The sequence below is a fragment of the Centruroides vittatus genome, unplaced genomic scaffold (assembly GCF_030686945.1).
Source record: "Centruroides vittatus isolate TY-2023 unplaced genomic scaffold, ASM3068694v2 contig_958, whole genome shotgun sequence".
Taxonomy (NCBI): Eukaryota; Metazoa; Arthropoda; class Arachnida; order Scorpiones; family Buthidae; genus Centruroides; species Centruroides vittatus.
Window position 1 is genome coordinate 1,490,579 of NW_027122637.1, and position 27,781 is coordinate 1,518,359.

The 27,781-nt window shown below is 31.7% G+C and overlaps 1 protein-coding gene across 1 annotated transcript; it reads left to right on the forward strand.

The window, feature by feature from the left end:
* Nucleotides 1–26,559, forward strand: LOC136985338 (NF-kappa-B inhibitor alpha-like). Its single transcript, XM_067282599.1, has 7 exons — nucleotides 1–207; nucleotides 4,890–5,409; nucleotides 12,867–12,972; nucleotides 13,063–13,318; nucleotides 16,058–16,146; nucleotides 16,230–16,493; nucleotides 25,125–26,559. Exons 2-7 carry the CDS (start codon nucleotides 4,901–4,903, stop codon nucleotides 25,200–25,202), a joined length of 1,302 nt encoding a protein of 433 aa, XP_067138700.1. The 5' UTR covers nucleotides 1–207; nucleotides 4,890–4,900; the 3' UTR covers nucleotides 25,203–26,559.
* The last annotated feature ends 1,222 nt before the right edge of the window (nucleotides 26,560–27,781 follow it).

Consider the following 27,781-nt stretch of genomic DNA (forward strand, 5'->3'; position numbering starts at 1 on the left):
TAATAATAACAATCTTATCGGCGTATACGTCATAATTATATCTAAGACCTCGTACGAATCAGGATGTGACTTCCTTTCGCAATGAATTGTGGTCGGGGTTTTTCCCAAGTTAGAAATTCCCAGTTAAGAAAATGGGACAGGAAACAATTCTCAAACTGAAAATCAGAATATTGCGATTCACCTCAGTTCTTTACGCATATTTATAAGGTAAGTCATGACTTATATACACTCGAAAATATCAAAAATATAGCTTTAATTCGGCTTTATAACGCTATGAGGTAATTGTAAACACGTATGTTTAAAAACAATACTCAGTTGTACTCGAAAACAATTAATGTATTTATTAACTTTACATTAAAATGAGCACATTTTGCACCGTTTAAAAACCTTACTTTATGTGTAAATAGTCTATTTGTTATACATGTAATAACAGAAGAGTGTTTTCATTGACCTCAATTCTTATGAAAATATATACTGGACTTTCCAAAATTGAATTAAAATATTTAAAAAAGATACATAAAATATAGTTTAAACATTACAATGATTTAATCTTAATTTGATTAATTTATCAAATTCCAACACTGATGTAAACAATGCTTTATTTGTCTAGTTCTAAATACTTCAGAGCCAAATTAATATTATGTGTTTTTAAAATCTATTGGACTTTATTAATCTTGATTTATAATTTCTAAATTATACTATTGTTTATAATTTTGATATCACACATTTTAACTGTTTGTAATATAGTGATGTCACGTTTGGGTTAATTCTCGAGATGATGTCATGTCATTTTAAAGCATTGCCTTTTAAAGTTATAAAAAATAAAGAACTAATTTTCAGTTAATAAGCAATATAAACTGTTAATTAATTGAATTTAATAATTTTTAAAATTCTTTATGTATTTCTGGAAATGTTTTTTGGAAAACAATAATAATAAGTGAAATAAATGCTCTTCTCATTTGTATAACTATACTCTTCTATAATATATAATAATAAGAGATGTAAAATGATCATTTTACATCTTTTATTAGTGTGTATGAATTTAACTATATACTTTTTAGTATATAGTTAAATTCATTATATATATATATATATATATATATATATACACACGGGGGTGCAAAAGTAGGTATACAGTTGTTATTATGGAAAAAAACATACAAGGAGAAAATAGGAAGAAAAACCATTTATTTTTATGTAATAATTAAATCACAAATAAGGAATACAAACTAATAAAAGATGATAACAAAAATAATAATAATGAACTCCAAGCATTTGTATTTCTCAGATTTTCTACGGTATACCTACTTTTGTACCCCCCTGTATATCAAAAGTAGTTCACTTAATTATGTTTTTATTTTGACTGAATAAAGTCAAAAGTTTTTATTTTTTTCTGATATTTGATCTACTTGGACTTTAATTTTAATTTACAACTAATAGTAAAAAAATAAGTTTTTATTTGAAATATTTGTTTAAATACTTAAACCTTAGCTTTTTGCTCATTAAAATATTTCTATTTGTCTTTTAATATCTTTATAATAATCAACAATTACATTGAGAAATCATAAGAATGCATATCTAAATAAATAAATTTTGTTTCTTTCATTTATCAAATGTTTTGTTTTTACAATTTTTATTTATCCAATCTTACTGTATTGATTAAATATTATTTAAAATAAAGTTCTTGAACCATTTAAATTTTATACAGTATTATCTAGCTGTTAAGATATTTTGTCAATTGAAGAGATTTTGTTTACCTATCCATAAAACTATTGATTAAGCAATTCAAAATAGACTAAAACATTCATTTTGAAATAATCGTTTAAATGTAAGTTTACTTCATATATCAAAGTTACTTCAGCATTGAATATTTTTCTAAGCAAAAATCAAATAAAATCATTAATTTTGAAAATATGCAAAAAAAAAGATTTAACATCTGAATTATTTTACAAAAGCTTCTGTATCTTTTGATATGATTTTGATTGAATTTAGTAAGAATTTATTAAAACTAACTTGGCAGTTTCAAATAAGTTTTGAAAAATCTATGAAACATATATGGATTTACACAGATAGAGAAAATGCTAAGAACTTGTTTAATTTAAAAAGGTGAATACTTTAAATTTAGGCCTATCAATAATAAGCAATTTTGGTTTTTGCCATTTGTTGCTTTTTGATTTAGTTTTTAAACTTTCAGCATGGATGCATTTAAAGTTGAAGTTGTATTTTATATATTTGACTGAGATTAAAAAAAGTTTAAGACTGTTTTTATTTGACAACTCCTCTTTTAGCATATTAATATATTAATCCAAGAAAGCCTATGGTATGAAAATTCATACTAGAATATGTAACTTTTCTTAAAATTTTAAATTTATTATATACTACTGTGATCAAAAAGTATCTGGAATGGTTCATTTAAACTGTATGCATACAAGAGGGTGCTGTCGTCAGTTATTTTTGTCATTTGGTAAGACTTATCAACATCTAGCAGCAATTCATGTCATCATTTTTTTGTTTGTAATTAAACACTTGTTCTGTGCATAAAGAATTTTTGTACCAACAATTTTTCAAATGTAAAATGTCAAGTGTAATTGAGCAAAGAATGTGCATTAAATTTTGTTTTTGCAAAGGAAGTACTTTTCAAAAATGTTGGAAATGTTGCAAAAAAAGCTTTTGGTTATGATAATCTATCAAAAGCAAGAGTTTTTGAGTGATACAAGATGTTCAAGGAAGGAAGAGAATGCATTGAAGATGAACCATGCTCTGGTAGACCATCCACTTCAACTGATGAACATTTTCAAGTCAGAGTTGGTGCTCGGTGATTATCATTTAACAATTAGGGGCATTATTGGACATGTTCCAGTATCATTTGGATCTTGTCAAGCAATTTTAAAAGATCATTTTAGCTTGCAGTGCGTCACTTCTGGAGTTATCCTGAAAATGTCAATTTATTTTCCAAAACCAACAATGCTTTTGAGTGGCTGAGGAAATGCTTTCTTGAGACAAATCATTCTTAAAATGCATCATTATGGGTGAGGAAACCTGGATCTATGCTTTTAACACTGAAACAGCTCAACAATCAAGCGAATGGCTCTCAAAAGGTAAATCAAGACTGATAAGACTATGTCAAAGTGGTCGAAAATCGAGATCATGTTGACTGTTTTCTTCGATTGTCATGGTGTTGTGCATCACGAATTCCTTCCAGCTGTCAACTGTCTGAAAGAATTCCAATTGTCAACAAAGAATTTATTTGAGCACTTTGCATCATTTGCACAAAACCTTTGTAGAAAAGTATCTGATTTGTGGTGAGAAAAATGGATTCATTCTTTAGGAAATGCAGCTCTAAAGAACCAAATTGTTTAATGTCTGTTACCATTAATCTTCAAAATTTTTGTTTATTTAAGCAAAATTCAAAATTAATATACAGTAGAGCATCGATTATCTGTATCTGAAAGAATGTAAGGTGTCAAGTCAGAAAGAGAATGTAAGGAAGTCTGTTAGAAGAGGCATGAGTGTGTCTAGACAGGAAGGTGTGGAAATTGCTGAATGGATAGTTTGTAAGATTGTATTCTCCTTTTGTCTCTTGCTCATCCTTTTATGAATTATGAATGTGAGGGTATGTATGTATTCAATGTAATCAGTTGGAAAGACAGCATTGTCACCTACCATAATAACAATTAATTAATAATGAAAAATGTGAATTGATTATGAAAGTAATAAACATAAAATCAAATGATAAAATATATGTTTTCTTATGTTTTTAACATTTAATTTACTGAGTTTCCCCATAAGAACTATTAGTCCAAAACAATGCCTTATTTCATAAATTGCTAATTGCATCAATTTATGAAATAAAGCATTGCTTTCAACTCATCAGTTTATATGGGAAAATTCTGTGAATTAATATCACAAGCCAATTCCAAGATAGACTATTTAATCCTGACTCATTTAGTAGCTTATGTTCTAATTTTGTTAAAACAATTAGAATATTCTAAATCATTATGTATAAATAATTCTAACACTTTTAAATTACATATTTAGTTAAATTATTATGAATACAAAAATTTATTTATACAGGGTGGTTATAATTAAAGTTGCCCTACTCAGACCTGTGTATAGAGTCCATTCTTGTTGACATATTTTGATGAAACTTGGTATATATGTTATATGGACCATGGGGAAAAGGAAAATGCAAAAAAATAATTAGTTCAAATTTCTATCACTAGGTGAAAAAATGGCACATGAAGAAGAAGAAACACAAAATGGAAACACACAAGAGGTTTTTATTCACGACATTTGTTCAATGTGCATCAATCACATGTTCAAAGCGCCTTACAGCATGTTCAACAATAGCCCGATAGGTTTCTTGAGAAATTGCAGAAATATGGTGCATTATGCTTGCTTTCAATTCAGGCAGAGTCCCTTTTGGTTGTGGGAATATCTGAAAGGCCACGTCTATACAAACTCTGCCTGAATTGAAAGCAAGCATAACACACCATATTGCTGCAATTTCTCAAGAAACCTATCGGGCTACTGTTGAACACGCTGTAAGGCACTTTGAACATGTGATTGACGCAAATGGATTGCACATTGAACAAATGTCGTGAATAAAAACCTTTTTTGCGTGTTCCCATTTTGTGTTTCTTCTTCTTCATGTGCCATTTTTTCACCTAGTGGTAGAAATTTGAACTAGTTATTTTCTTGCAATTTTTTTTTCCCCATGGTCCATAAACGTATATACCCAAGTTTCATTGAAATACGTCAACGAGAACAGACTCTATACAGGTCTGAGTAGGGCAACTTTATAACCACCTATATTTATAATAATTAATTTTATAAGACAAGTAGTAATTAAATGATAAGTTTTCTTATTTAGTGAATTTATATTTTAGAATCTAAAGTTATGAAAGGAAGAAGCCATAATAAAAACACTTTTCAGAAGACTGAAGCTATTCAAGAGTATAAAATGGAAAAGACTGAAAATCCTGTGAAAACATCTGAAAAGAAGCTTCATAAACATGTAACTTCTGATTCAGAGAAAATATCGAGTTATGAATCCATGCGTACAGATTCAGGATGTAGTTCTATTAGCTTTTCTTCATCGTCTCAATTTAGTATTGATAGTGGAATGTTTGACAGTGCCAGTTCAATAAGTTTTTCAAAATTAAATATAAGCTTTGAAAAGACTTCAAGTACTGATGACACTCCAGCATTACCTGATTCAGAACTTGATGAAAAATGGGGCAGTTCTACTGTTACTCATGATAGTGGAGTGATATCTGACTTATACTCTTCATCTGTATCTGAAATTGATATTAATTCAAAACAACAATCAGAGCAAATGGTTTTGAAGGATATGAATGATTCTTTTTTATGGAAAGAGATATTTCGTCAAGATCACGATGGTGATACGTAAGTATACTTATAATTTATTAAATTATTATTTTTTATAGTAACGATTTTAACCTGAATATCTTTTTATCAATTATAGTATATGCATTTGTACTATAAAAGAAAAACATTATTTTAAATATTGAAAATAATTTAAAATTTTTAAATAAACAATTTACATAGTTTAGAATGTTTTAATCCAATCTAATTTCTGTGACTAATATCTTCTTAGTCAATTGATTTATATTATTTATAGCTCAGTTTGTTGTTATTGCTGCTGCTTTGACATTTTTAATTTAGTATTTTAAATATTCAGAATTGTTTTTATAATTTCAATTGATGCTGATTTCTGTTATAATTGTATGATTTCTTATTTTATAAATATGAAATTAGAAATGTTACAATTACTTCCAAAATAATAATACAAATAATAGAGCTTTATAGTTTTTTTCTAGTTTCAGGTTAATTATATTACAGTCAAATATTTAAGTTGAATTTATGATTTTATATATATTAAGTTACTGGATGCATAGAATTAAAAAGCATTTTCTTTGTATTGACCAGAATTTTGCTTTAGTTGTTTATTATGTGTTACTTTAAATTTAATAATGATAGTATAGTTTAGGCTATAACGGGTTGGCAACCTATGGCACGTGGGACGATTTTCACTGGCACTCGGATTGAATAGATGTGTAGTAAAAATTATATTTTAATTATTAATTACACATTTAAATGGAAATCACAGTTCTGCGAAGGCAATGGTACATTAAAAATGAATCTCTTGTTTGTATGTTTCTATTACAGCGCATGCATTTACACTCTGTGTCACCATCAATGTGTTATGCAAGTGCTTCACATGTAAGAACATAATTCAATTAACAGCTTAACTTCAAAACTATACATTTTTGAAGTCCATTATAACTGGACTAATTTTGATAACATGTAATAAACTTGATAGAATCATATCAGCACTCAGAATAACACTGTAACTTACGTTCGGCATAACACCATTAAAAGGTTGCTGATCCCTGGGCTATAATATAATAACAATTCTATTAAACAAAAATAACTATTTTTGAATAAATTGTAATCCATACTCATTCCTTTCTCTTATACAGTAATTTATGAATGACTATAACCTTTTCTCATTACTTCTGATTAGTAATCAGTTCAAAAAGTTTAGAATATTTTAATTCCATCACAATGTGCCATACCTTAAATGACAATAACTATAACTAGGTAAAATAAAAAATTACAAAGTAAATAAGAAAATATTTAGCCCTGTCTTTTAGCTATAATTTCATCTAAAAGAAACCTGTTATTTCATTTATACAATTTCTGTGATATATTATAGGTTGATTTGAAAATACAACTGTATCCTGGAATTCAAATTCCTGCTACAACAAATTATCTTTAATACTTACTGTAATATCTGAATTGATAATTTTGGTGTTAAAAATTTCCTCAAAGTGCATTTTATGAAAAATTCAAAAATTGTGCTAATAGCGAGGTTGCGGCCGATGTTTTCAATGTAAAAACGTGTATGTCTGCAACCTCGCTATTAAAAATGAGAATTAGGAAATGATTCCATTTCAGCATTTGTTCTTGTTTTTTTCGGTAGCATTGTATATGTTATATAGCAGAAAATGAAAGAGGCAGACTTTTTTTGAGTTTATTAATGAAGTTTCCAGTTTAGTGAGGTTTTATTAATCACAAAATTTCGGTATAGTCTCACAAGGTTACAACATCTAGTCTGTTTATTCTAACCTTGTGCATGCTTCTGTGAGAAATAGTTTCCCTAAAACTTTAAATCAGTAAGAAAGAATAATGTGTTTTTAAAATTGTTTAATTATCAGTGGTAGTAATTAATGGAGTGAAACTTACAAATAGAGAAAAGGATAAATATTTAATGTTTTTGGAAACAGTATGAATTTGAATTTGATACTCATTCTGAATGTTCAAAACTCCAAATGAGTATGTGAGCATTGGAATGACATTAGGTTTATTGCTTTAAATGTACAGGTATACCTCGCCTTACGTCGGTAATTTGTTCCAGGAGAGGCGACATGAGTCAAAAAACAATGTAAGTCAAATTTACTTGTCTCCGAATTTACTTGTCACTAGGCTAAACCACAAATTACCATTCCCAGTTCTGTATTTTATTTATAAATGCATTTTTAATAATATATGGTTAATAAGAATCTATTTTAAGCTTACAAACAAATACATTTTCGTTTTTAATATAGTACAGAAAAAAGTAATCTAAATTTATAAATACATGTACACTACATACAGTTCATACTTGCAAATGTACTGTACATGTTTACAATTTGGTGATGTTTACAGTACGTTGCGGACTCTTTATTTGTGAATGTGGTTTCTCTAAGACATTATAAAATAAGATGATTTTTTAAGGTTAAATAACAAATACAGTTATTAAAATTATTTTGTGATAGTAGAAAATAAACTAATTTATGTTAAATTTACCAATATCGAGTGGCGCTGACAATGACGCCAAATGGTAGATATTGGAACTACCATGGAAAACGCCAATAATGAGCACTTAAAGACTGCTAAATAAGACAACAACACAGAAACACAGATGTTTTCGTGTTTTGTTCTCTAAGATTTATGATGATTATATTAACATTTACTGTAAATGTACATATTTTAATTTATGTGCTTTTAACGCTTTTCTTGTGATACTACGACTTCAATATTTGTAGCAGACGGATGTAAAGTCGAATAAAATGACTTAAACTTGATTTTTATTTTTCCATATACTTTTCTGACAAACGACATATAATCGAGAACGATGTAACTCGAAACGACGTAACTTGAGGTATACCTGTATTACCCTACAGTAAGACCTCATTTAGCACTTAGGATACATTCCTACTTGACAAAGTGCTAAATGAAACAGCATTAAACGAGGTCGTTTTAACACATAGTAAATAGGGAAAGGGGAACATGCAACAAAAAATAACTTAAAAGTAAACTAAATTTGTTTATTTTCATATTAATTTGCATAATATATGTTACATGACACACATGCACACAGAAATATAAAGTTCATTTTTATGATGAAGGTCCTGGCTCTTCTGAAATTCTTGATTTTTTTTAGCAATGAAGTCATCTAGTGTCATTTGTCGCTTTCTTTTTCTTTTGTTAGCAAATGTCAGTAGCAAAAGATCACATACAGAATGCCTCATCTTTTGCACTCCTTTCAAAATCTGGATCATTGCTATAATTTGATCAACGATTTTGATTATCATTATCAAACTTTTACTAAGGAAATTTGTAGCAAGTTCTTTGGGTTCTTTGTTTTCAGAATCACTATTTTCCAATTCTACATGAATTCCTTGTTCTGTCAATTCTTGAAGGTCATTGTTGGTAAGACTCTCACTAGAAACCTGCAGTAACTCAATATCCTGCTCATGTACAGTATATCTAGTCCTGCTGTATCGATTAGGTTGACAATTTGGTCAATGATAGACTTCTCGTTGAGAATCCTTGGATACCTCTGCCCATATCTTCTTCCACACTCCATTCATGCATTTACCAGTTAATTCTTGCCAAGTGATCTGTTACTTTGTTAGTCTCTGATTTGTACATGTTCTTTAGCTTGGTCTATTGAACTCCTAAATATTTGTACCCTCATTCGTTGATTCAATAATGTTTTCATTTCCAAATGCAAAACAGTTCTTCAGCATTCCCTTTTTCTGTTTGAAGTGCTTTGCATTTGTCTAGATCAGGGCTGCTTCTTAAACCTTTTCCATTTGTAAGCCCCCTTTTACCTGAGAAAATTTTATGAATCCCTGTATATAGGGATATAAAATAGATATAATAAAATCACTCACTGTTAATAAATCATAAAACAATTTATTCCAAAACAGTTCTTTGATACATATGCTCTTTTACTATTTATTAAAGATAAACGCAAATTTATGTATTAATGAGATGGATGTACTTGTTTATTTTTATGTAAATAATTAAATCTTGGTTGAATATTTGTTACTGCAGGGCATCTTCAACAATTTTCAGAGTTGACTGACATTTTGGTTTTATAATCATCAATGAAAATGCCACTTTGCATGCATTATTTGTACTGATTTTAATACTAGAAGTGAAATATGGTTTTATAGATTGGAAAATGAAAGAAGCAGAACTGAGTTTATTAATGAATTAGATCTTTGTATCTTTATTGAAGAGTCCACTCCTACATTCAAGTCTTCCTAGGGTGAGAGTTGAATTGATCTTAGTCTAGTTGGACTTTCTGCACAGCAATATATTAATGGATGACATCTGATAGATGAGGATATATTTCAGATTATTGGACCCTCTTTTTTTCAAGCTGTTCCAGTGAGGAGTAAATACTGGATTCCAGTGTAAGAAAGCAAATTAGATGTAGGAAGAGGAATGTAAGTGTATATCAGGATTCTACAGGAGAGAACTGGTTAGAGAAAAACTTAAATCTTGGAAGCAGTACAGTACTGTTCAACCTAGGAAGATATTAGCTAGGTGGCACCCTGATAGAATTTACAATACTTTGTCTTCTAATAATCCTAATCCCAACATGCAATCAACACTGGAAACCATTGCTGCTAATCTTTTTTCACTAGATATGCAGTGTACCTGCAGTCTGTTATTAGCAACTGGCATTGGAAAAATACGAAACATTGGACAGCATGGTGGTGGATAAATTCCCAGAAATAACTAAACATGAAATTGAAACTGTTCTATTTTCCCTAGATCCTTCAAAGGCATCCAGCTGGGATAATCTCAATGCATTAATACTGCAAAAATCCTTCAGGTTACTCTGAACACATGTTTTTTTCATCTGTATAATGCATGTCTTAAATGTTCCTATTATCTGAAATACTAGAAAATAGCAATGGTTATTTTAAAGAAGCCAGGCTATTCAAATAAATTTCATCCAATCAGTTTTCTTCCAGCTGTAGGAAAAGTTCTAGAAAAGATTTTGTTTACCAGATTGACATTTCTTAACAAAATATGGTTGTATGTATATACTAACCAATATGAATTTATTCAAGGAAAATCTGCAGAGGATGCAACGTGTAGGCTCACAACTTCCATTGAGATTGAGATCAGGAATTCCTTTTTATTGCTGTTCTTTTCCTAGACATATAAGTTGCTTTTGATAATACCTGGCATCTAGCCATAATCAATAATCTTTTATCTGTCAACTGCCCTATATATATATACACTATAAAATTTATGAAAGCCTACTTAGAGGAAAGGATAGTTATACTGAACTATCATGATATCCTAGTATCTCAACTGTTGTATAAATTTAGTATTTTATCCCCTATCCTTTCAGTGAATGCTGACAGCTCCACTCTTATTACAGTATATGCTGATGATGTGACCAAGATGCAGTGCAAGGCAGCACTATGTCGTGCATTCAATCTAAGCTGGAAGAACTCGTTTGTAGTTTAGAGGTTATGACAAGTACAGTAGACTCTCCTGTATCCAAACTATTGTGGGCAGAAGTGATTCGGATATTAGAAAAATCCAGATAAAGGAGTGTGATAAGTTTTAAATTAGACTGTAACTTATATGCCTACTATACATATAAAAAAAAATGTTTATTTTGACTTTGGGAGTTACAATTAAACAACTTTAGCACAATGCTTTGTTTTGTTTTTCTTGATTTGCAGACAAGTTGCTACATCATGCCAATGCTCCTCATCATCATCACATCAGTGGTGGTTGATGCACTGTGCTTTTCTACAAACTTAAAGGCAACATTAATAAAAATATTTTTTTAAATATATACACTGCAATATCGAAAGGTAAGATTTGTAGTAGTGTATGATATTTTCAAAAATTTCTGGTTGCCTTTGATCAGTTCAGATAATGGAGAATCTACATATGGGGGAGTTGGATGTGGGGAGAGTCTACTGTATTCTAAATCTTATGTTTGATCCTGGTAAGTCTAAAGCTATGCTTTTTACTAGAAGATACAAATATTGTCATCCTTGTATTCAACTAAATGAAATCGATGTGGAGGGGTCACACTAGGAGTAATCCTTGATACCAAGCTGTATTATAATGCATGTGTTATCAGCATGTTGACCCCACACTCAATGAAACAAAGCAGTTAGCTGATCAGCATGCAAGAGTGCAAGGAATACCTGGTGTCAGAAATCCAGGGGAATAAAGGTTCTTTTTCATGGTGCACTGCAGTTGCTGGTATTTTATGCAATCTCTTCCTGGGATCATTTTTTAAACAAGAAAACTGTGTCAGATGAATTCCTGTAAGTGCAAAGACACTTTGTATAGAAAATGGTGCAAAGCTACAAAACAGTTTATATTTCTGACTAAACAAATTCCTTGGCCAATATAGCACAAGAATGATTTTAATTTACTGTTTAAGGACAAGTAATATAAATAAGTACTCCCAAAACATGTTGAAAGCCATGGCAGTAAATTTGATATCTAACTCAGAACTCATCAATAGTAAGGTCTGTCCTCATCAATGAAGAAGGCCCAACATCTTTTGAATCCTAACATTCGTGGCAAAGGTGATTTGTCATTATATATTGATGGCTCTAAAAAGGATTCCTCTGTTGGTGCAGGACTGTGTATTTTTAGAGGTTTGCATTTGGAGCACCTTCACTTGGGATATTTAAAATGTTTTAATTTTAAATATCCCAGCTACACTTCTTTCAGGCAGAATTGGAGGCAATTAAGAGACAAAAGTTAAAAAATCTGAAAAGACACTGCTCTAATGTCTTCAAAAGTTGCAAATTTTGGTGATATTGTTTCCATGCATAAGCAATTATTGTACAGTACATTCTGTTTCTTGTATTCCACAGACAGTATTGGAAAACAACACACACAAAATGTACTATGACAGAGCCATAATCACAGATAAAACAATTTACCACAACAACCAGACATCACACTCATTGACAAACACAATAAAATCACATACATTATAGACATATCCATTCCAAACACTCACAATATACAAAACATATGCAATGAAAAAATCAGCAAGTACTGTACATGGAACTCTCCCAGGAAATAAGGCATCTGTGGAGGATGGATAGGGTGCTTATTGTACCTGTTTTCTCCTCTGCAGGTGTCATACCCCACACACTATACAAAAGCCTGGGAACATTACAATTGAATAGAAATATATATATCACACTACAGAAGGCCACTATATTGAATACATGTCATATTGTTAGGAAATTCCTGAATACTGACACTGACACACACTTCTTTAATTTCTGTTTTGGTTACTATGCCTTGACTTTGATCCAGCATAGTAAACAGCCACCGGTCTTAACTGAGTATCTCACTTAACCCAACACAATAATAATAATAAATTTTGTTCCCTTCATCACTTAAAAATTATTAATTGGGCATTCTACTTTTGGTTTTTATTTTATTAAAGTATGTTAAATACAGTGTATTAAATTAAATTTAATTAATAATTATTTCAGAATATTACATATAGCAGTAATTAAAGGCTCATTGGATTTAGTAAAAAGTTTTGTACAAGCTGTTCCACATCCAGATTTCCTTGATATAATTAATGATCTTCATCAGGTAATTGCTTTTGTCAATAATAATTTTTAAAACAAAATTTTTGATAGCTAAATCATATTAATAAATTTAAAAAATTGTTTATTCTCTTAGACACCATTACATCTTGCTGTATTAACTGGTCAACCCAAAATAGCTCGAACTCTAGTTGTAGCTGGTGCAACAGTTGATCTTAGAGATCGTCATGGTAATACAGCCCTCCATATTGCTTGCAGATGTGGTGATATTTCATGTGTCCAGGCACTAATTTCACAGATAGATAATAAGGAAATAGAACTGCTTAATGTTCAATACCCTTTATATCAACAATATATTTCTACTGAGTTATTGGAATTAAGAAATTATGAAGGTAGGTTTTAATTCTTTTATTATTATATATGTAAAGTATGATTTTGTAGATTAGTTCATAATGAAAATAACAATTGTTTATGGTTGAATGATGTAAAAAAAAATAATTTATTTAAACCAAGAATTTAATTTTGGAAACTGATCTTAATACTAAATTCATTTCCAGAAAATAACAATTTAGCTAAAAATAAAAACTATTTTTACAGAAATATCAAATTGTGGCTATAAAAATGAAACATATTTGTATTATGTAATGAGTTTTGTTTAATCTAACATGTTATGGAAAATTATACTGTACATATTAATCTCTAAACTGAAAAAGATCACAAGAAGACTATTTGAAATGCATTTGTAGGGAATTAAATAGCTTTCAAAAAACCCAAAAAAATATTTATCCCTAGTTATTCTTATTATATTTATAATATATACCTTGATCTAGTCCAGTACCAGATTATTGTAGTGGTGTATTATTATTCCTCATCCATTTTTAGTGAGGTAATTGCTTTTAAAGAACTATTTTTTAAAGCAAATACTTGTTGAAGCTTTTAGTTTTTGAACAATATTTTGTAGCAGGCTTAAATACTACTTAAACCTGCTATTAAATTTTATCTATAATTTTTATATGATAGTGAATAATAATAAAATTGTTACATATAAACTTTAAGACATAATTATACAAGTGTTAAATAGTTTCATTTTTATTTTCAAATTTGATACATAAAAAGTAATGATAAAAAGGTATTTTTGTTTATTAAATAGTTTCTTCTTCTGTTTTTAATTGTGCAATACACTTTCTAGAATCTGAATCATGAATAATTAAACAAAACTTTGTTCATAAATACCAATCTCAAATCTTGTGTAAAGTCAAAGTTTTGATTTCACTAATCACAATTTGAATTTAGTTTTTGAGAAAATGTAAATTCTTAACCATTAAGATTTGCTGTAAGAACCAATTGGAACTCCATTGATAGTTTTCAAAATTTTAAGCTAAATGATATAAATATTGAAAGATCCTACTTTTAATACAAACTGAACATTCTTCTGATGTTTTTTCCAGTTTCATTCAAAATTTTAAAATTGTCAACTTTTCCATCTATTAGAATTGGATTTTATATGAAGAATCAAGCATCTGTAGATACCAATAAATTTTGAAATACAGTATAGCATCGTTTATCCAAAAGCCAGTTAACCGAATGCTTGCCAGTCAGACTGTATCATGCTGAATCGAACATTTTTGATACTAGATTAAATATATTGAAAAATATAAAAACACAAAAAATTATACTTTAGAAGTTATTTTGTTTGTACAAAATAAAGAAATAATTTTTAATGATACAATAGTCACGATTATTATTATAAAAATTTTTGTTAGGCTTAAAATCGACGAAAATTCAATGCAAAGTGACATGCAACAGAGAAAAATTTCAACATGGGATAGGTTAATATTTTTCAGATAACCGATTATATACAAAAAATATAAGTTATCCGAACAACCCCAGTCCCCAATTGATTTGGATAAACGATGCTCCACTGTATTTTCAAATTTTAACCAATTTCTATTGATTAAATAAAAATTAAAACTAACTACATATTCACATTTATTTGTATATTTACGTAATTTTTTAAAAAATGTTTTAATTTAAAGTAAACAAATTGATTTTATGTTTAGTTATTTATTGTAAAATAAAGATTAACTGATTCTAGATATTTAGTAACTTCCTATGTAAAGAACCAGACAGAAGTATAAGGATTTATTTATTAAAAAACAAAAATATTTTATATTAGTTATTAAAAATATTTGTAGATAAATAAATTTATTTAAATGATTGATAAGCCTATTTCACATTAAGGCATATTTCAATATTATCAGATAAACTGAAAACGTCAATTTAAAGTAATACGAATTTTAAGTTGCAATTTTATTCTTTAAAATTGGATTTTTGATTGATTAATTACAATTCTGGAAAATAGTTTCCAAGAGTCATGATCTATTGATTTGAGACAGTGTATTAAAAAAATTAAAAAATGCAACGTCTAAAATATAGCTACGATAATTTGTAACATATTTCAAAAACCATTAAAATTTGATGGTGCTTATTTATTCTAATGAAAAAATTATTCCTCGTGATTTATTTAGTATTGTGATTGTAAATTAAATATTTGTCTTTTATCTTAATGGAATTACAAATTTAAAAATGTATTGTTGTTCTGATTTGAGTTACTATGCCAAACATTTAATTTTTTACCGAACTTTTTGAAAGACTAATAACCGCTTTCATTTTATTCATAACTTTTGTTTTACATTAGCAGTATCGATGCAAACACTTTATCAAATAGAATATATGATAATTCTCTGCATTTAAAATGTTATACTTGAGAAGTTGTCTAAAATTTTTAATAAGTTCACAGTGTGCATAATGAAAAATCAAATAAGATGCTGATTTAGATTTTTAAGCTTTGTTAGGATACAGTCTTGAAGAAAAATACCAAGGAAAATTTTTAATATTTTTCCTGATTTTATAAATGTAAAAATAAAAGAATCAATATGAAATCATTATAAATAACATGAACAAAATAATTTTTTTTTAGTTATGTATGTAATAGTATTAGAAAATAACACATTAATTTAGTAGAAAGTAACGCATACATTTCATGTTTTAATATTTTGACATATTAGAAAACATTTATATAAATTTTATATTATATTTATTAAAAAACTTGTCTTCTGTTTTTTCTCTAGGGCAGACATGTATTCACATATCAACTATGAATGGAAATAAGAAAATAATTGAATATTTAGTAAAGTGTGGAGCTGACATAAATGCACAAGTAAGTTTTTAAGAACAGTCCATTATAAATGTTTTATATTGATGTGAGGGATTTTAAATAATATATTTTTTAATGATTTAAAGGAAGGTAAAAGTGGTAAAACTGCTCTTCATTACGCAGTAGAAACACAAAAATTAGATCTGGTTCGTTTCCTTTTATCGACTTGTCAAGCTAATATTAACATGAGGAATTATGCTGGACAGACTGCACTTTCAATTGCTTGGAATACAAAAAATGCTACTTCGTCTCTGACTAATATATTATCAATATTGAAGTTTCATGGTGGAGAACAATATGATATATCGGAAAGTGAGACAGATTCCGATGAAAGTCTACAAACTGATGAGGTATGTTACTTGCATTAATTTTGTATTATGAAATTTACTTATTAAATGTATTCATATTAAAAAATGTTTATAGAGTTTTATTTATAATGCATTTAATTATTTAAATTTTATAATTATTTTTTTAATGCAATACACTCTTAAGCCTGGACTCCACACTACCTACAAACAGAGGTTTCGTTTTGGTTATGTTTACATTTTAACTTGACTGAAATGAATGTTACATGGAATGTGCCACCTGTTCAATTCTTTTAATATCTCTGCACTTTCCATTTCTACTCTGCTTTGTTTCTTATTTAAAACATTTTATAATTAAACAATTCCACTTTAAGATCTCAGTGCAGTTTATCAAACTTTCTTACCAATTGTTTTAATGATGTGTCCTTTTTGTTGTATAGACATCTATATTTTCTAACTTCTTCAATAAATAGTTCTCACTCTTTGCTATACTTTCCACCATTATGACAATCAAATCACACTTGACTACACGTCACAAATCTAAATGTTTTTATTGGTTGCAGTATGACAGAAAAGTGGAACGAAAATGGAAGTTAATTTTTAACTCTGCTTTCAATTTTGTTTCTGTCCAACTGAATGTTCCAGAACTGAAAATTTTATCAGTTTGGCTGTCAGTTTTATGATTCTGTTGCAGTTTCAGGTAATGTGGAGGCCAGGCTTTAGACAAAAAAAAACTTGCAACTTGCTTCTTAAGCAGATGGCAATGATAATGAAGATAGTCTTGTAGCACCCTCTCTTGCATGTACTGTACATATATATTCAGAGATAGTATGGTATAGTCATAGGAGATGGCCTTATAGTGTCTTATAAAATTTTTCTATTGCAATTGTCCAAATTCTGCATACTTACTGAGATGGCAACTTCGCCATCATCATGTCCCAAGCATACTCTTTACGTGACAAAAAAAAAAAGCTTACAGTCTCCAGATTTTTTTCCATTAGGGATCATCACTTCCCCTCCCGGGGATCAGTCTCCCCGCACCGCTGACGCACAACGGGGTTAAATACCAGCATACATAAAATCATTTATCCAAAACGTAACATAGGTACAAACAAAATAAGATGAAAAGAACCAAACTGAGCACCTCGCTCAGAAAGTAGAGTTAATACTGAATAAGAGCCACTTTGCTCTTCAAAATAATCCAGAAAAAGTCATTAAGTTGATTAAAAGTAGTTTCCTTCCAAATGAGATGATACATATCGCAGGGCCAAGACAAACCTTCTTCCTTGGCCATCCACTCCAGGTAATACCTATTCACTTGCCATTGAGGACAATCATACACCAGATGTTCCAAAGTTACTACTTCCTCTCCACAAACGCACGTCCTCTCACTAAGTATATTGAATTGTTGTTGGTCTAGGAACTTACAATCATGTCCGGAAAGACACACCAGCATGTCCGCTGCAACCTGAACCAAGTCAACTGCCCAATCCTTTCTTCGACATTGGGCAGGAATGCAAATGTCCTTCGACCTTTTTTGCTTTGAATCCACTTCTCCTGCCATTTCCTAATAGTTAATGTCCTCAGTTCCTTTTTGACCCAACTCATGGGAACAGAATGAAAAACACGAACATCCCCTTTAGCCACTTCTTTTACCAAGTAATCTGCACGCTCGTTACCAGGAATACCAGCATGTGCTCGAAACCACTTGAACTGAATTTGATCCACCAGATGATTATCACATAACATAGAGTGAATCCTGAATACCTGCGCATGAGTAGAGCTCCTATCCAACATGGCTTCCAAAGCACTCCGGCTGTCGGTGTTAATCCGTATTCCTTCATGCCGATGATTTATGATACACCAGTCTACTGCCTTCTCAATTGCCAATAACTCCGCTTGATAAATAGAACAATATGATTCCAACGTGAACAGTCATTATAAATTTCTTCCTTAAATTCGTAAACCACAAAGCTGGCACCTGTCCCCGAATCCAACCGGGAACCGTCAGTATAAATTTCCGTCTTTACTTGGTAAACATCCTTAACATTAATAGTACGCCTATTAGCTGGATGTGGCAGATACTTAGCAGGAACACCCCTTTCGAAATTATGTAAAGGTAACGAGAGACCAAACATAAATCCCTCTCCTGTTTTCTTTATCCAGTACCTCTTGGCTCGCTCCTCAATTAGCAGCTCCAATGGCACCTTGCCTGCCAAAACCATGAGTGCCTCGGTAGAAGTGGTCCTGAAACACCTTGTCATCCTTAAGAGCGCCGTCCGTTGCGCCTGCTGAAGACACTTCTTTTGAGTGGTATTGTTCGCCTTTTCCCACCAGGCTGACGCAGCGTAGGTCATGATCGGTACAAACATCCCGTCATATATTGCTTCCATAGCTTCCGATTTTAAAGAGCAACTTACTATCCATCCCCCACCGGACAACATCGTCCAATAGATGACCGCAGCCAACCTCAATATCTCTACGGGACTTCCCCGGATAAACCACCATGATATCGTCGGCATACGCTGTACAACGAATACCTTTCTCCAAAATCTTCCGTAGAATAATATCAAATTGAATAATCCAGAAACTTGGCCCAGACTTCGATCCCTGAGGGCAACCCCTCTCGAGGGTTTTCTCAACATCAATGTAGTTAAGAGTATACCTTGCTTTACGCTCAGTAAAATAATCCTTCACAAGTTCGTACAAGTTCCGTGGGCAGTGATGGGTCCGTAATTGATGTAGAATAATTTGCCATCAAGCACAATCAAACGCACCCTGAATATCCAAACTTATTGTCACTGCGTACTTGGCCTCACGTAATACATCCTTAATATCCCAAATTACCTTATTTATCGCATCGTCAGTGGCTCGTTGAGCCCTAAATCCAAATTGGACATCGTGTAACATGTCGTCATGCTCCCAATACCACATAATCTTCTTAATCATCAGGTCATCGAGAATCTTCCCCATGACAGGCAAAAGACTAATTGGCCGAAAGCTACCAGGGTCCGTCATATCTGTTTTACTCGGCTTTGGAATTATCACCACTTGTGCCTTCTTCCACCTAGTAGGAAAAACACCATATTGCAGACAAGTATTAAACACATCCTGGAAAACTGCCGGACAGACCTCCCAAATCGCCTGAATAACGATACCATCTTCACCAGGGGCCCGATTAGCCTTAATCTTCCTTATACACTCCTGAATTTCCTCAACAGTAAAAGGAGGGTCGTCTCTCTCCATATAGCTCTCTTTCACCTCCTGCCTGATTTGCCGATGAATTTCTTGATCAGACGAAATATCATCCTCTGGAAAAAATTTATCAAGAAGAAACTTCATAGTTTCACTAATTGAAGAGGTGTACCCAGTAGGGGTCCGAACAGATGTAGGAATAATCCTTTTCCTAAGCTTTCCAGTACTAATCTTGAAGATAAAATTCCAAGGGTTGGCCGAATTTTCTTCACAATAGGTCCTCCATGAAGCCAGCTTGTAATCCTTAATCTTAGCCTTATAAAACCTCTCAAACTGTAAGTAAACATTTCTCCTTCTGCTCCTTTCAATAGTATTCCGGCAGCTTTGGAACTACCTCCTCAGCCTATTATTATTCCTCTTCATGTACGTAAGATCACTATTCCACCATGGAACCAGGTGTTTCCCTTGATGTCTTAACGGGATACATTCCTCGCAGATATTATCAATTTCCTGTAAAACCATATCCAGCTTATCCTTAGAGTCCTCCCTAGTCAGGGAATTCCTGTGTACCAACATACCAAGATCCGCAATACACCTAGCTGAAAACCTTGACCAGTTGGTCCTGTTAATGTCAAATCTCCTGCGCACAATCTTTTCACAAACATTAGGAAGTCGAATATTAAACGAGATCGGTGAATGATCACTAAGGCAACCTTCAGCCCTAGCTTCCCAGTCCTTAATCCAAATTAGCCCATGATTGTTACAAACTGTAAGATCGATCCAGCTCTGTCCGTGTGGACCCACAAAAGTTGGCGGTGATAGGGGATCGTTAACAACATGCAACTCCTGCTCAGCTAAGAAATCAATAAAGTCATCAGCCTCAAAATCCTGCGACGTACCACCCCATATGGGAAAATGAACGTTAAAATTTCCGAACAATCTGCTCGATCTGTTCAAATATCCCACTCATCGTGTCACCAAATGGCCGATATAAACTTGAAATGATAATCCGTTGACCATAAGAAAGCGCCTCACAGCAGACACAACAGAGATCACTTAAGTCCTGATGAAGAAGAATATCAACATCATTGTTGGAAACAACCACAGCAGCTAGTGGTCGACCACCATCCACTTGAAGAACACGTAATTTCCTCCCAAGACAAGCCACCTTATTACGGATCGAGTACGGCTCTTGAATAACCGCAATATCCATCTGTTCCACCAATTTATTCAGCTCTGAGTTGGCTGCAACTGCCTTTTGAAGATTAATTTGCAACACTGTAATTTCCTGTAAAGTATCATGATCTATCGTCTCCATAATCAGTTCTACTAATAGTTATCGCTTTTATCCTCTGAACAATAGGGCATTTCTTGTCCAAAGCATTATGCCTTGTATCTCCTTGTTTTTCATTTTTGCAGTTTATACACAACCTAATTGTATTCCTATTAGGGCAATCTCTATACCGATGTCCTTGACCACACTGACTGCAGACCGGATCTTCCTGAGTGCAATCCCGAGCAAAATGTCCCATCTTGCAGCAGTGAAAACACTGCACAACGGGAACAAAATCATCCACGGGGCACCTGACCCAATTAACGCTCAACTTCCCAATCCTGATCAATTTTTTCCTTAAACTGGGCGTCACATCCACAACCCAACTAGTAGTCTGTTTATTCCTGTTCCCGAGAGCAAACCTCACCACGAAATCCTGGGAAAATTTATCCAACTCTTTATAATCCTTATAGATATCCTCATTCTGTTCAAAAACATACTTAAATAACTCGGTTTTGACAATTTCCTTTGGAACGGCATGAATTATTACTTTAGGCAATTTCTTTTTAGGTTCCTTCGCCGACATACCAGAAATGGCCTCAACAGCCTCCTTTAACTTTAGCTTATCTTCCTTCCTATCGAATTCAACCACAACTGCCCCATTCCGTAACTTCCTCAAACCTTTAAACCGGACGTTTTGAGGATTGGTATTAATGTTTTCCTTAATGATCCGCTTTGTGTGTTCTGCATCTCCATCTTCCTCTCCTAGCGTAGGTTGCACTATAAGTACTTCTCTGGATTCCACTGGCCTTCTATTAACAAAAGGCGCTCCTGTAATGGCCTGAGCAAAAGTTTTTCCTCCGAATCTCTGTCCATGACCTTGTATTTCATTCAGTTGTTCTTTTATACTGGTAACCATCTGCAGTAAATCCTCCTTTGCAGACAATAAATCGATAATTTTCTTGAACTTTTCCATAATTTGGGTAATATGATCTCTAGATCCTATCTTTGATGTCTTGTTGGCAATAAGATACTGATGAAGTTCCTTTTGTAGTTGATTAGCTGTAATGACTCCTGCACTTTTCCCTTTACCTTGCTGACTGGCAAGGCTAGGGAAGCCATCTTTACGCTCAAGCGTGACATCTGCCTCTTCATTGCGGGGAAGCACAACTTGTGTCCCTGGAAGTGGAGGCTCAAAAGCCATACCACTCCCATCAAACCTGCCTTAAAAGGCAACTTAAAGTAAACGCAACCTGTCTTTGGTTTCCCTTTAGGTACTTGCGGGCCTCACCACTCAGAGGTAGACAGTCACTTTCCCAAAGAACACGAGTTAAAGCAATGAAAATCAAAGCAAATAGCTCGAAAAATCGCCAAAAAACACACTCGTATAGTTCACAATTGGGACCGAGGCTTGGAGACTGTAAGCTAAAAAAAGTACATCAACATGACAGAAACACTGGAAAGTTAAGCTGTGCACTGGACATTCTGTTGAAAAATGGCCCATTGTAGATATGCCATGAAAGGCAACACAGAGTCAGGGATCTCATGAACATATTAAGTCAATATTCCTTGACCACTAGTAATGGAAACTGACTCCCCCAGACCACAATGTCACACCATTGATGCAGTATGACTCTCAATAATGAAGTCAGGATTTTGGTGCTTCCAATTTTTCTCTTCAAGTACAGTAGTCATCTGTGTCAGACACAAGCAAGATTTTTCACTAAAGATGCATTGCCATTCCCAGGCTTTCTATACTTGATCAGTTCTAATATCAGATTCATTTTGTTTAAAAACAAACGGTTTCTTGTGGGGAAAACATTCTACAAATATATCTCGGAAATTCCAACCATTACCTTACGTAGTTAGTACCTTTAGTTTACTGACAAGCTTTATCTCTAATCCCAGTCAGAGGAAGGATGGTGTCAGGCAGACCTTTCTCACGACCCAAATTGATCTGAATTTCCACCTGGAGGCAGGTGAGAGATCAATTGAGGAGTGAGGAAAGGGAAGTCCAGCCAATCAAAAGAAGAATTAGAAATGAAAAAGTCTATAAAACCCCAATGTTCAAGGACACAGGGTTGCTCCCTCTGAAAGTGTTGGTTGCTCTCTGCAAAGAGATCTCCCTCTGCCAGCATCAACATATAGTCTGCAAGTGTGTCAATTCTGTACAGCTTCAACCTGAAAGATGGACCTCCATTTTGTTTTTATTGTGCTTAATTAGTAACTAGTGCCGAACTACCCAGCAGGATTCCATCTTGCTGCTGCCCACGAACTCTTTCGACGACTGGCCAAAACCCACACGACGACTTTTGCCTCTTAAAGTAATGAAGTAGACTCATCTATGTAAGCAAAACCTTCATTTTTAATAAACTGATTACTCAACACCTTTACAAAATCCTTGTCTCTATCACCACCACCCACATGAAAAATGACCTTTTGTCATCCCCCTCTGTTAGCATATCTACATTATTTCAATTCAAAAATTTTTCCTGAAAGGAGTTAAGATAGCAATAGAGTCGTGCTTGTCTTCTAACAGGAAAAGTATGATGTACAGTACAGGGGCAAGACATTGCTAATTTGAGGTGGGAGAGCATATATTTTAAATTAAATTTGACACAATGCTGGGCTGCAATTTCTATTTATCATATTTTTAATGTCACAATAAATAATTGCTTGTTAATTATTATATTACATTCCCATCAAACACTATTCACTAGTCTGCCATGCTTTCCTGGTTGGGTTGGACCAGTGGTGGCGAACCTATGACTCACGGGTCAGACAATGACCCACGCATGCTTTTTAAATGACCCACACATTGTTCTCTCTTTTATGATATATATACTTTATTTTCTTTTATATTTTTGATTGTCTGATTTTTATAAACTTATATCTAATGTCAAATTTATATTAAAAAAAAAAACCCCCAGTCTAAAGGCATGATGCAGGCATCAGGGCATGTGCATGGTCTCTGGAAATTCCTAGCTTTGCCGGCGTTTGATACACCGACAGAGATTGCCTGTTTTCAAGGCCTGATGGGGTGCACAGTGTCATTCCGTGGTATAAATAATAAATTCGTAAATTAATATACTGAATTATACTGTAAAAATATAATTATTTTGTAATAGGAATTTATTAAGTAAATATAAAAGAATTTATATTGTTAATTTAAATAATAGCTAGGTGTCTCCTAGTGGCCATTTTTGGCATACCGTCACAAAACTGCCCATATAGTAGATATTTCCAAGAGGACATTGGCTAGCTGATTTTCTATCGCATCACTGCACCTGTGTATGATTCATGACATGTAGTCATAAACTTGACACGCATACACATTCATTGCATCGTAGAACGAGGAAATGTACCAGTGCTGAACTAAATGGCAGCCTTGTTGTACGTGTCTAGAAGTGTTTAATAAAAAAATTAATAATAATTTTTTGAATTATTAAGTTTCTCATCTACATATGCATGTATATCAGGTATATTAATAAGAAATTTCTTCTCAAATTATTGTATTCTAAATATAAATATTTTTAGTTGTAGCCCTGTACTATGTTGGCGGCAGTTAAAAAAGTAAAAACAAACGATACAAGTTCCAGACCATATCAAACAGAATGGTTTGATAAATATGGTGTGATTGAAAAGAATAAAACAACTTTGTATGTACGTGATGTGACTTTTTTGATACAAATTACACACAATGTAAAAAGACATTTTGAAAAGTTGCATTCTAGTCTTGGCCTTTCAACAGATAAAGAAAAACATTTTTTACGAAAGAAAAAAAAGAATCATTCACAAACCAGTGTTTTAAAAACTTTTTTGATTCCAAAAAATAACATTACAGCTGCTAGTTTTCAAGTTGCCCATTGCATTGCTCGGCATGGGAAACCTCTTACTGTTTTTCCTGATGAATAGAGACCTTAATGTTGCTTTGGTTACTTGAATGATATAAGGCAAATTCTAAATAAAAAAGGCATGAAGCAGCACCAGCTGCTGAACAATCCAACTTTGGTTAATAGTGAAATTAAGAACATTTATTATAATAAAATTGTTAAAATTATTAATATTACCCAAAGTTAGTTTGTGTGTTAATTTGTTATTTTTTATTAATTTTTAAACACATATGCATAAAAATTAAAAAATTTAATAAAACTTTAGAAAAAATTGTATTAAAATTTTACTTTTTTTTTTTTTAATTCTTTTTATAGGATGCTGATGAGACAGAAACAGATGACAACATACAGAGTCCATATAATGATATAAGAATTGGTGGCCAACCACTCTGATTGCTTGTATTTTTAGAAATATGGTCACTGGTGAAAATACGACCATAATCATTTAAAAAAAAAAAAAAGTGATGTCATGACTTCATTTTTAATAACGGGTTCATTCTTATTCTATAAAATAGTTGCACAATGGCCAGTACCTAAAGTTATACCAGGAGGATAAGCCAGTCTGTCCGTTATCATTTCCCTGAACGTTCAAATTAATGCGTACAAGAGAGTAACAACTAAATTTTTTTGTAGATCAAGTCGGTTGTATTTGCAGTTACTTTTATTACTGTTGAAGGTTATCGAACTGTTGGTCAGAGTTATTGTTAAGAATTGTTCTATGGTTTTTGCTATTGTGAATTGTACATATCTTCTGTGTTACACTAGACAATTAAACGTAGGCAGCGAGATCTTGGTTACATAACCCATTTTTAAAATTTCAATAATTGGAATCATTAATCCTTGGATTTTGATATTTCATCATAATTTTTAAACTGTTAATATTTTTTTCGCATATAATTATTTTAATAAGAATTTTTATATCTTAATGTTGATTTACATTAGTATTGCTCTTGTGAGTCTAGCTATTCATTTACAAACATATTTAAAATAATAATTACGGAATAACTTCTAATAAACTATGTAAGTAAAGTAACGAATGTATTATATAATTAGTTTTATATTCGAACGTCCAATAACCATATTTGTATTAATCGGCATACCGAAGTACCAAAGTTAAGCATTTGTTATCCGCAAGATTAATTCCAATAAAATATTTAATATATTTCTTTAATATTGTTAAAGTTATGCACTTTATATACAAAGAAACATATTAATGTATTTCATAATTAATTTTTTTATAATTATTGATGTTCAAAATCATTTTCAAATTTGAATTAATTCAAGAAAATAACAACAGAATTCAATTATTAATAATACACTTTTTGATACATAAAAAAACAAATTCAAAAATAAAACTATTATACATTTCCAATGTTAGTACAAATAGCTGGTTCTGTTAAAACTGTAGATTGTTAACAACATAGTTCCTGTTGTTGAATATTTGGAATTAAAAGAAAATAAAATTGTGGTACAAATGTAATTTTGAATTTATACTTGTATGAATGTCTTAAAAACTATTTAATTTGTGGATTTGGTCAATTTTTATTTAAATGAGAAGTGTCAATTCGTTAAAATAGCCTACTTCGGTTTGTAAAATGTAAAAAGTTAATAATGAAAATTTGATTATGTAACGTGTATTATATTTAAATATGGTAAACTGTGAAATGATCACTGCTGTAATTGTGTGATAGTTTACACTTTTAAAATTAATGAAAAAAAATTCAATAAATACACATTTAAATTTTAAAAATTTGGTGTGTTTGATATGTTTTAGTTGCTAGTTAAAATCTCGTGCATTGATAAAAAAATACTGACATAATTTATAGAATTTTTATTAGTATTAGAATTTACTTTCCAGTTTTGAATGTTTGTTAAATTAATAATCTGTTTAGTAGATATAAAATATAAAAATAAATAACTTACACTACTGCCAATAGGGTTTGTCAGTTTTGAAAAACCAATTTTTTGAAGAAATTTATATAATTTGAAAACCAGGGTTTCCCAACTAAAAAGCCAGTTTTTGAGCCCAGACTTAAACATATAAATTAATTATTTGATTAAAAACATCAGCATTTTGACACAAAATCCTCTGACATAAAATGGGAATATTGTTAAATACTAAGTTTCATAAAACTAACTACAAAAACAAAAAAAATCGCCCTACACCTAAAAGCGTTCAATTCTCCCTGCAATAAGGAGAAATCTTTCAACTACAGAAAAACAAGAGAAAGATTTGTACACTTAAAAGAATGCGTTGTTTTAGCTTTGAATGACATCGCTTTGTTCCACATGTGAGAAGCCATGGAATTTAGAAATTCATCAGTGCACTTTCATGTTTCGAACACTACCAGTATTAGCATAATGGCTGGTTTTCATCCTTCAAAAGGTATTTATGAGTCAGATGAGTAAGAAAAACTTCAGATCTCCTGTCTTAGACCTCATTAAGTGTTCAATTTTCTATCGACGGATCTTGTGTAGTTTAATGTGAACTTGTTCATTCTTCATATTCTGTCATATCTCTGCTAGCCATTTTTCAATGACAAGTCACTACTTTCAGGTATTAAATGCATTGAAGAATGGGCTAACTTTGTAGCTGAGAGCTTGTTCATTTCCTTTTATGCCTTTATGGTCTGGGACACAGCAAAATTTTAGAGAAATTCATTGTGAAAAGATGAATTTTGTGAGGTTGCTGAGTTGTGCTCTCAAATCAGAATGGAAGAGAGATGTAGATTTGTATTTGGTGTGATAGACACTGAGTCAGACTCAACAGTTACAAGGGAAAAAAAATCATTCTGATTTATTTAAACAAAAAAAGAAAAGAAAATACTTACAGAAATAAAGAAGAGCAAGACTGTAAATCTTCTATTTCTCCTTTTGTAAGAGAGAGTCCTGAGAGGATCCTTCTATTGTTTTGGCTGCTCCAGGACATTATTGTTAAAAGTCTACACAGCAGGTGAGGTCAATCCAGATAG

Excerpts from the sequence above, each read along its gene's own strand:
- LOC136985338 (XM_067282599.1), top strand. The coding sequence starts at position 4,901 with ATGAAAGGAAGAAGCCATAATAAAAACACTTTTCAGAAGACTGAAGCT. Across the intron at positions 12,973-13,062 it reads TAATTAATGATCTTCATCAG|ACACCATTACATCTTGCTGT; the intron begins GTAATTGCTTTT and ends TTATTCTCTTAG. Across the intron at positions 13,319-16,057 it reads GGAATTAAGAAATTATGAAG|GGCAGACATGTATTCACATA; the intron begins GTAGGTTTTAAT and ends TTTTTTCTCTAG.